Below are 10,013 nucleotides of genomic sequence, written 5' to 3'. Positions count from 1 at the left end.
AATATAAATAAAGGCAAAGTGAAAAGTCCAGTGAAGCAAGCTTGCGAAAGCACTCTTGGACTTTCCCCGTAATGATGCTGATGGTGCCACAAGGTGTACGGCATGTTACGCCATTTTGCCAAACCCCATTGATCATCCGAACCGAAACTATCTACTTCGTATCACGAGGACTCAGTAATCATGATTCTGTTGCGTTCTGCCTTTTCATGTTTTGCTGCCCACAAACCACAACCCAAAAATTATTCTCCTACATCGGATGTGGCAATAATTTTAATTACGTAACCGTAGGTTCCTTGTTTTCGTACTAATGACAAGATTCAAACAAGAAGTTTGATGCAAATCATAATCACCACGAGTTTCCACGTGTAGGGCATAAGTCAATATTGGGCGTTCACCGTTCACGAGCGAATATAGTCTTTCTATAGTCTTCACATACAAAGCTCTTCTTTAAAGCATAAACCACTGTTCAAGCAAATTATCGCTTATTTCCCTAATAAGTTAATTTTAAATGAATTTATGTGCTTGAGTTTTTATTAAAATATATTTGACTGCAATTTCTCATTCCGATATATTCAAAGGGAAGCCAAAGTTTCGTTTAATCATTAAAATTGTGACCAGTTTACGGTTCTTGTTATCGAGTTATCGTGCGATACGGAAGACCCAAAGCGATACAATCGCACTTAGGATCGATGCTATTCGATTATTTACTTATCAAGTTTGGCTCTGTGTTCGTTGCATTCACATCGTAATATTTGTGAAATTGATTGGAAAAATTCAAATTTTGAAGAAAAAAAAAGAATGAATAAATAAATAAATAAAGTTTCGTCTCTTCTCGATACATAGCTTGATATTCATAATTTTGATATTAAATTGGTCCGTCTGTGCCCGTTTTTAAAGTATTTTTTAAATAGTTTTCAGTAATCGTTCCCAGAAGTTTTTTTATTAATCCACTCATCCGTTTCCATATTTGATGGTAGCAACAGGGAAAGGGTACCGAAAGTAATTACTTTCTTGTATTATTTTCGCCAAGATTTTGAAATATCAAAGATTAGTAAGTAATGGTCCTACGTTCATTAATTTGATCAATTATGTGCTTTGGCACCGGTAGTTTACTTTGTTTTCCCTTTAGATGTGAAGCTCGATACGTTTTTTTTTTTTTGCTTTCAAGTTAAAATCCGACATTCAACGCTCATACGCTATCGAGTACTGTCAACCGCCACCGGATCACTATTTAATTGTATCGTCAATCAGAATGTTTGTGAAATTATTTTAATTCTATAGAAACCGTTTTTCCAATTTTATATATGCAAAAGATGGACCATCAGCCTCATTCAAAGAATTTAATATAATCGCAAATAAAATATAAAAAAATACGTGCTATGCGTTCCGCGTTCAACATAGGCAAACTCGACGGAGGCAAATTATAAATTTTGAAGCCTATAATTAAAGTGCTCTGGGATATTGCATTGGATACTAAGCTTAATGCATTACCTTCCGTGTGCATACATTGGTGTGTGCCGGCAATCGTTAATTTTCATTTCGTGTCAAATAAAGTTCAGGGCATATAATTCCATGAAACTAGCTAGCTAAGCATGGAATTTTAAATAGAATGACCTGTGGATCTAAAACGGGTCATATCTCGAACGTCAGATTTTATTCAGGAAAAGTTGGCAGTAACTTGCAAGTATGGACACTATATGTCAATAAGTGATACAATATTTATTCTGGCAAATTGGCCTAATATGTACGCAATGTGAATGTCAGAATCTGTGGCACCGTCAGGATAACCCGTCCGACTACCTGCTATACTAAAGCCAAAAAACTGAATCATATATCGTTGGAAGGAACAAGCACGGCTGAATATGTAGAAACCCAAGAACAATGAGAAAGTCACGATGATGTCAAGTTTGTATTTATTTCGAATAACACCCGGTACCCGGAAGAACTGTTCTTGGAAACATTCGCGATAGGTAATGAATGTATTAAACCTCAAGATACAGCAAATTTCAAAAGAAACATGTGTCCCTCGCTTAACGTGGTTAATTCGTATCGTGGTATACGAAACTTTTTATTTTCCTTTTTTTTTTTTATTAACCTAATCGATCATATTGAAAAGTGCCCGCATTTTCGAGCTTCTTTGTGCAGCCTGTTCTCTTTTGGTGTTTAATGCTTCGTGGCAGCCTGCTCCATCAGTTGCAAAATTTCGTTGACTTTTTCAGCGACTGCAAGCGGCATCTTTGAAATCGAAATTTGCGAGATCCGTTCCTATCATAGCACCCTCATCACACACTTCACAATTTTTTTTTCTTTTTGCAACTTTTTTGCCCTTTTTATAGTAAAAAGCATCACATAAGGTATTTCCTCAGATTATTCACTCATTTTCACGAGCAAAGAATTGGAACACCATCTTCACAAAGTAATGCGACCTGGAATATGTTACCTGCACACATGCACGTTTGAGACGATAAGGCGAGTAGTGTCCGATATATAAGCAGCATCAACACCAATCCACGGGAAAAACAACGGAGAATTTTCAATATGATCCATTATAATAAAAAAATGTGAAGCGTGTCGCATCGAAATCGTATTCGCACTGTAACGGAACCGTGTAACGAGATATACTTTGAAATAATCTAATTCAATGCAATGCGAACCGTATTGTATCGAAACCAAAGCCTGAGCCAAACTTAGAACACTTGTTTATTATTCATTAAATTTCGTAAATAAAAAAGCGAGTTGACTTTAAATTTCTCCCAAAAAGCATATGACATTCGCCACGCATTTTAATGAAATGAAAGGCTTTAAGATGTACTTCAAAAACAATGGTGACGGTGACAATTAATTAACGACGAATATTATAGTTAACTGTTTTTTGTTTTTTTTTTTTTTTTTTTTTTTTAAAATTGATTGACACTCCTCTTATTGATGATAAAATAAAAATGGAAGCGTATATTAATTCGATTTGTTGATTCGTTGTATCGAAGCCGTATTATAATTATCCCAAATTTTGTACCTTGTTGTATCGAAGCCATGCTGTGCAAGCACCACGTTCAGCAAGGGACGCCTGTGTTCCAAGAAGTTCGTAGATCAAAGGGACCTGTAAGCGAAGTAAACCTTGTTGACCACCCAAGTTCTACAATAATATAGATTTATTAATTCATTTCATTTTGTGTGCTATGCAAGTTGAATTTTTACAAACAACAAACAAAAAAAAAAAAAAAAACATAAAGCAAGAGTTCATTATTTTAGCGTTGCTATCGTCTTCGTCTTTATTCGGTTACATCTTCAAATGCATTGTAAAACCGAACGAACGAAACTGAATGCAGACTTTTGCACTCAACTGTATTTCAATGGCTGAAAAGCTTTCTGAAATCGGCGTAATTATGTCTACGGCATTTGGGTTTCCCCAAATCCTACAAAAAGCTTGTTATTGCCCTCAAATCACGAGACGAGAGAATAGCCTACCACCAAATTTGCCATATGATGCATTTTTTACACTTTTTTTTTTTGCACGAATTTTTAAAAAACGCATTTACCGTGTAAAAAAGGTATTCTTTTTTTTTCTTTAAAATATTTATTTATTTTTATCTTTATTTTTGTAAATGTTCGTTGAGGAGAAGTGTTGCAAGGTAAAAAACACTCTTCCTTCAATACCGAACATATAAATCTGATCAATAAAGTCTTTGAATGCACAATTAACCAGAATGGAAAGTATTTTCATTTAACCGTTTTGCATAAGAGGAAGCTGTTCTATTTCATTCTGTAAAAACCGGTCAACATTTTCAATGAAAAATCGCCTTTTATCACATGTAAGAAAAATATTAAACAAATGCAATCAGTCATTAATATCGTAATTGTTAAAAAATGTGTGTGAAAATGAAAACGTAGACAAGTATAGAAAACATTACTCAACTGTAGGGATTCTCTACACATTGTCTACATGCTTAAAACACATAAATTCGTTTAAAATTAACTTATTAGAAAAATGGCATTTAATACAATAATTAGGGCGTCAGAGGAAGGTCTTGGCAAATACACGATGTTTTAATAAATTGACTTAAATATATTTCCATGATCTGTTGCAAGAGTAATAAGTGTGCTTGCAGATTTACTTACACAAATATATCTATAACTGCATACACACAGACAACAAATATTTGAACGTTTTTATAATATATAGAGAGGTCTATTTACCACGATTTTAAAACTTGTTTATCAACTGCTTTAAGGCTTCACCCACCCTTAGCAACCCATAAAATTAATCTATTCGAAATATCTCCTTTGCTTTAAGTGGCCGTCCTTAACAACCAATTCTAATGCGAGCATACTATTGCGAGTCTCAATTGTTTGTAAATGTTCTGAGTCAATTCGTAAGGATGGCCTCTGAATGGTGGATACCGATTGTTAGAAGAGTCTTTTCTCGTATGAGAAAAGACCATGCACGTTGCCCTCTAACTGGGCGGAATGTGTTCGCTTCATAAATCGCAGTTTCCCGGTATAAATTGATTCCCTGAAAAAAAAAGGCGATTTTTACAGTTTTACAAGTCTCATATGATAACTTCACGTTCACGCCAACCTTAGTGCACTAACGGACTGCACGCCTATATCCTGTAAGCTGTGTTGCAATCCAACTTCCAAATAGGGCAAATACCGTAGAACAGACCCTTTATCTACAATGCTGCCACTGACACCCTGTGCTACCTTTAGTTTGTCCATATCATTGTGATAATAACGGGACATAGCAGCGCCCTTTGCATCGCGTCTTTCCATAGCCTCCAATGAACCCATTCCTCGATACTTCTTCAAACGAACTCCATCAGAAAAGAAGTACTCACCAGGGGCCTCTGAAGTTCCGGCTAAAAGGGAGCCCATCATAACCGCACTCGCACCCAAAGATAAAGCCTTCACAATATGTCCTATAGACTGAATTCCACCATCCGCTATGACTGGCACCCCAAATTTTCTAGCAAAGCTAGAAACTTGATAAACGGCAGTAGCTTGGGGACAACCACATGCCATTACCTCCTGAGTTATACATATTGAACCTGAGCCCATTCCAACTCGTAGACCATCTGCGCCAGCTTCAATAAGGTTTTTAGCCTGCGCTCGTGTTACCACTGAAAATCATATAAATCGAATATAAATCTTTAAGTATTTTTTATGAAAGAGAAGCGTACCGTTTCCTGCTATTATCTGCAGGCCGGAGTAAGCCTTTTTAATATATTTGATCATTTCAATTTGATAAATGGAGTTGCCTTGTGATGAATCTAGTACAATGACATCAACGCCACTAGCTACTAATAGCCTTAAACGATCCTTATCCTCAGGACGGGTCCCGATGGCTGCGCCAACTAGCAACTGTTTGTTACTATCCTTTGAGGCATTCGGGTACGAACGAGCCTTCTTCAAATCTGTACGAGCTATAAGGGCCACTAATTCCCCATTCTCATTAACGATAGGCAATTTGCCCTTTTTGCTATTCTCCAAAATTTCATTAGCCTTTGGTAGATTAATGCCATTTGGAGCAGTGATAAGGTCAGTGGTCATTATAGATCTCAATTTGATATCTGGCTGACTTTCACGGAAGTCAATGTCCCGCGAAGTTATAATACCCAACAATCGACCCCCTAATCTCCCATTCGCAGTAATAGGGTACCCGGTAAATCCATTTTTGCGTCTTGCTTCCAGCACATCACCTACAGTATTTTCAGGTGACATTACAGAAGGATCGCGTATGAACCCATGCTTGTATTTTTTGACTTTTTGTACTTCATTGGCCTGATATTCGGGTGTACAGTTATGATGCAAAATTCCAATACCGCCGCCCAACTAAAAACATATTACACACATACAAGTATTACTGAAAACACAGAACTGCAAGACCAACTAAGGAAAGTGATAGCGTTTATTTATATGATTAATACTCACAGCCATAGCAATGGCCATATCGGATTCCGTTACAGTGTCCATAGGCGATGAGACCAAAGGAGCCCTCAAACTAAGCCCTTTTGTCAAAGGTGAAGTAAGATCAACTTCTTCGGCAACAAAATCTATATAGCCCGGAAGTATGAGAAAATCGCTAAAATGAAAATATCAATTAAATTATAGTTTTGCTTTAATAATCCTGCAAAAACTCACTTATATGTAAGACCTTCGGTGCTTGCAAATAACTCATCGCATGACAAACCATCCTGCAGGTCATCTGCTTCCGAGAAGTTGCTTTGAAAGCCGTTGCTTATTGTACTTAATGCCATATTGCGTTTTAGCGTATTATTGCAATAAATAGAAAAATCCCTACAACGTAAAATAAAATCTTTGATAAGTATTAAGGCTAACAAATATATAGAATACAAATATTCCTACGTACTAATATTTCTTTTAAATAATTATTAATCGTTGATCGTTGGTTAAGGCAACTTTAAAAGTCCACTAATTTCAAAAGGCACTTGAAAAGCACATTTTTATTAAAGCAATTACCTTCATTCGTTGGAGAATTCACCTTAAGTGAACGAAAATCAAATGTTCAAGAAATCTCTTCAAATATGGCGAATTTATATTAATTCAGGTGCCAAAACGCACTAACTCTATTGCGAACGAGAAGGGTTTCTGAGCGAGGCAACTATATGTTTCGCTTTAAACGTGCCCGAAAGATACAGCGAATTGAGTAAAGAAAAAAATTACGATATTGACAAGTGATCTAATTATCTCGCTTACATGGCAAATGTAAACATCTCGGCAAATAAAAAAAAAATCCGTATCAAAACAATGAGAATGCAAAAAAAGTAAAACCGACATATTTTATTTTAGCTCGCATATCACTTAAACTAAACATATTAAATAAAAAATATGATGTACCAAAGTAACTCAATCCACCCAGACTTAAGATTAACAAATTAAAATTAACAGAATTTTTTTTTAGTTTTAAATTATTGAAAAATACAGCTCGACCCCAAAAACACGTGAAATTCTTGGCGACGAGTACTGAGAAGGTGGAAAATTACATACTAAAGCGTTCAGAATTTTTAAATTAACCCCCATGTAAAGTAGATATAAATAAAACATTATCTTGCGGCTGCAATTCATAATCCAATTCACCCAGAAGCTCCCAATCAACGTCGTTGATTAATATTAGTATACCAGAGCGCACTGTCTCATCTCTCATAAAGAGGTCTAACCGTTGGGTGAGTATATTTTCACTCATCCACTTCAATAGTCTACGAATGTTCCATTTTTCTGAATTGGCTGAATTGGTTAGACAAACTTCTCTTTTTTTTATGTTTCCAAAGAGCAACTCAGCACCGGAATTGAATTCTAAAATAATATTTAAAGACATTTGACACTAATATGAATAGTTTTTGCTAATATCTTGAACAAGAAACCAAATACAAAGTCACACAGAGGTGTATTTAGCAAACTATAAAAAAAATTATTTGTGTCAATAACAACCCTGTTTAAACATCACCTTTGTAAAGCAGTTCCGTATGTGGTTGTTACTGCAGACTCTAATTTTTGTTCATGTTTGTTACGCACGTACTATTAATACTTGTAATAGCTTGTAAACGTGTTTCTTCGTACGTTCGAGATAGATTGTAATTTGTGGACCTCAAGGGCGCCAAATCTAGTTGCCTGTATTTGTTTCCAGGGGCTCCGCAGTGATTGATTTTGAGACTTCTATTGCTCATTGTACAAGTGCATGATTTGCATTTATAGGTAGCTTCTGAGATATGAAGGGCTTTTTTTTACCTGTTTTGTATTGCTTAATATTGATGTAGGATTTTGATTTTAGATGATTTTGTTTAGTTATGTTGTCAGTCTTTCCCCTGATGTTAGGTTTCATCGAAGGGGCGTTGATATTGAACGTGTTTGACGTCATACGTGTTTGGGTGTCATGCTTGATAATGATCTCTGTTTTGGCAAGCGTGTGGACATAATATCTGGTTGAGTTTGGATAATCTATGTTACGCATCCAACTCTGTACCAATCCTCTTGCAACTCTTTTTTTCTTATATCGTATTATATTGTATTAATTACGAAATACATTTTTTACACCTCTCACCGGCTGTTGATTTGCTGAATAGGAGAAGAAGATTGCGAAATACTAAGAAATAATAAAATAAATAAATAATGACAATTACATACCAAAACTAACTCTAACTTTATTAAGGCTCAAATAAAGAACTTGGTGTTCACATTGGACTTTTTTTACACATCACGGCGGATTGTCGGTTGTTTAATAGAAGAAAAAGATATTATTGTATACGAATGGTTCTACGTGCAAATAAGTCATGAAAATTGTTAAAAATTTACGGAGTTTGCAAAATTATTGAAAGAAGGATTATAACATAAAGAAAAGAAAAACAAAGAGAACTTCTATGAAGTCGTTCTAGCCGATCAGAGGGCTGCTGGAGTAAATAAGGAGAAAATAAACAAACCTAAAAATATTTATATCCAACGTTAAATAATATAAAGGGAAAAATAGAAATTATAATGAGTTTACCGGCCGCTTTATTACAGCGTTTACGTCAACGTGGATTAGTGTCAAAGCTAAAATATCAAACTCAAATTGAAAAAAGTGGTAAGTGGCAGAAAATGTTATTTTATATAGTTTCTTATTAAATTTATTTAAAGAACCTGCAGCATCGCAACCGTCGGAAGAAGAGGTCATTGCTGAAGATTATGATGAAATGGAAACTGAAAATCCGCATCAAAAAAATATATCTGAAGAATTTCAATATCCTTCGCAATACGATCTGGATCACGAGACAGTGCGAAAGCGTTCAGAAGACAATTATTGGTTGACACAGATGAAGGCACGTATGGGGGAAGCAAGTTCGTCATTAGGCTACAAAGGTTGCCCTAATAAATACAATGTTTGGCACAAATGTACCTTATACTGCGTAAATCGTTGGGCAGAAGGTGTCGTTAAACCCAGTGTTGAATATATGAAACGTTACAAACGGTTGCTACGCAAATATCCTTTGCCACATGGTTGGGTAGAAATGTACGATCCTGGTTGTGGTTGCTATTTTTTCGCTTGCGAAGCCGATAACGTAGTTTCCTGGCTACCACCTACACATCCCAAAAGTCAGATTACGAAATGCGCTGCAACTGTAAGAAGACAAATGGAAGAATCTACGCGAGATGATGACAGTGATGTTGAGGAGCAGAGTGATGCCTGTGATGAGAAAGAGCAACATGAGTCTGCACAAGCAAGACATCATCGCGAAGTAGAAGAAATTATCAATGCTTCTATAAGAGCCAAATCACCTCAGAACAACAATTCTTTGGACATTACAGACTTTCCCAGCTTGGAAGAAGCCTCTGATTTCCCGACTGTGGCGCTGCCAAGAAAACAAAAATCTCGAGATTTGGACAAGGCTATTTCAAAGCAAAGGAAGGATCGCGAGCGTGAACGACATTTTGTGCGACGGCATAATCGCGAGGAAACCGATGTTGATCCGATGGATCCTAGTGCTTATTCGGATACACCTCGAGGGAAATGGTCCGATGGGTTGCACGCAACTGATGAGAGCCGTAAAAAGAAAGCCGAAGAAACCAAGCGCAGCAAAACCGAAAGGGAAAGTAATCAGCCGGATGACGAATTCAATTTTCGCTAAGAAGACACATTTTACATGCTCCTCGTTATCATTTGATTATAAAAAATACGAAATTATTCTTCTAGTTTTCATATATATACTCGGGTTCATTCATAATAAAGAAGAAAGCAAACTGCTGTGAAATGAAAATTAAGTATTTTGTTAGATTTCGTAAGTATATACAGTAGCATCTGCACGAAACCAGAAAAAAATTAATTCCTTAATCCATCATGTCAACGTTCCTTTGTTTCTTCTATTCCTTATTTATTACTTTTGTAGCGTAGACCTGAAAAGCTCTCCTCACGATATGGGACACCAGTGATAACATCCCACATAATTATGCCCGTTCGCACGTAAATAGAAAATGGATTCCCTGCTATCAAAGTCAACATTATTAAGCTATGTTTGTTAAAATAG

General features: G+C 36.0%; 3 protein-coding genes across 5 annotated transcripts; 1 reads left to right on the top strand and 2 right to left on the bottom strand.

Annotated features, from left to right (window-relative positions):
• Window positions 1–6,570, bottom strand: LOC119634689 (inosine-5'-monophosphate dehydrogenase-like). 3 transcript variants are annotated; one of them, XM_038028996.1, is made up of 6 exons: window positions 6,478–6,570; window positions 6,139–6,294; window positions 5,929–6,079; window positions 5,178–5,829; window positions 4,577–5,117; window positions 4,405–4,510 (listed from the first exon to the last, which is right to left on the bottom strand). In XM_038028996.1, exons 2-6 carry the CDS (start codon window positions 6,252–6,254, stop codon window positions 4,405–4,407), a joined length of 1,566 nt encoding a protein of 521 aa, XP_037884924.1. In that variant the 5' UTR covers window positions 6,255–6,294; window positions 6,478–6,570. The 3 variants fall into 3 exon arrangements, with proteins under 3 accessions (XP_037884941.1, XP_037884924.1, XP_037884933.1); XM_038029005.1 differs by lacking the exon at window positions 6,478–6,570 and adding an exon at window positions 6,368–6,470; XM_038029013.1 differs by lacking the exon at window positions 6,478–6,570 and having other exon boundaries at window positions 1–4,510; window positions 6,139–6,254.
• A 131-nt stretch (window positions 6,571–6,701) lies between these two features.
• On the bottom strand, window positions 6,702–7,333 carry LOC119634412 (ubiquitin-related modifier 1 homolog). The gene has a single exon (XM_038028565.1). The coding sequence runs from the start codon at window positions 7,331–7,333 to the stop codon at window positions 7,028–7,030; it is 306 nt and encodes a 101-aa protein (XP_037884493.1). The 3' UTR covers window positions 6,702–7,027.
• A 469-nt stretch (window positions 7,334–7,802) lies between these two features.
• On the top strand, window positions 7,803–9,697 carry LOC119637835. Its single transcript, XM_038034194.1, has 2 exons — window positions 7,803–8,575; window positions 8,629–9,697. The coding sequence occupies exons 1-2, from the start codon at window positions 8,488–8,490 to the stop codon at window positions 9,615–9,617; spliced, it is 1,077 nt and encodes a 358-aa protein (XP_037890122.1). The 5' UTR covers window positions 7,803–8,487; the 3' UTR covers window positions 9,618–9,697.
• The last annotated feature ends 316 nt before the right edge of the window (window positions 9,698–10,013 follow it).

Source organism: Glossina fuscipes, unplaced genomic scaffold (assembly GCF_014805625.2).
Source record: "Glossina fuscipes isolate IAEA_lab_2018 unplaced genomic scaffold, Yale_Gfus_2 0, whole genome shotgun sequence".
Taxonomy (NCBI): Eukaryota; Metazoa; Arthropoda; class Insecta; order Diptera; family Glossinidae; genus Glossina; species Glossina fuscipes.
The sequence above is the reverse complement of the archived record's forward strand: the minus strand, read 5'-3'. Positions and strand labels throughout refer to the sequence as shown.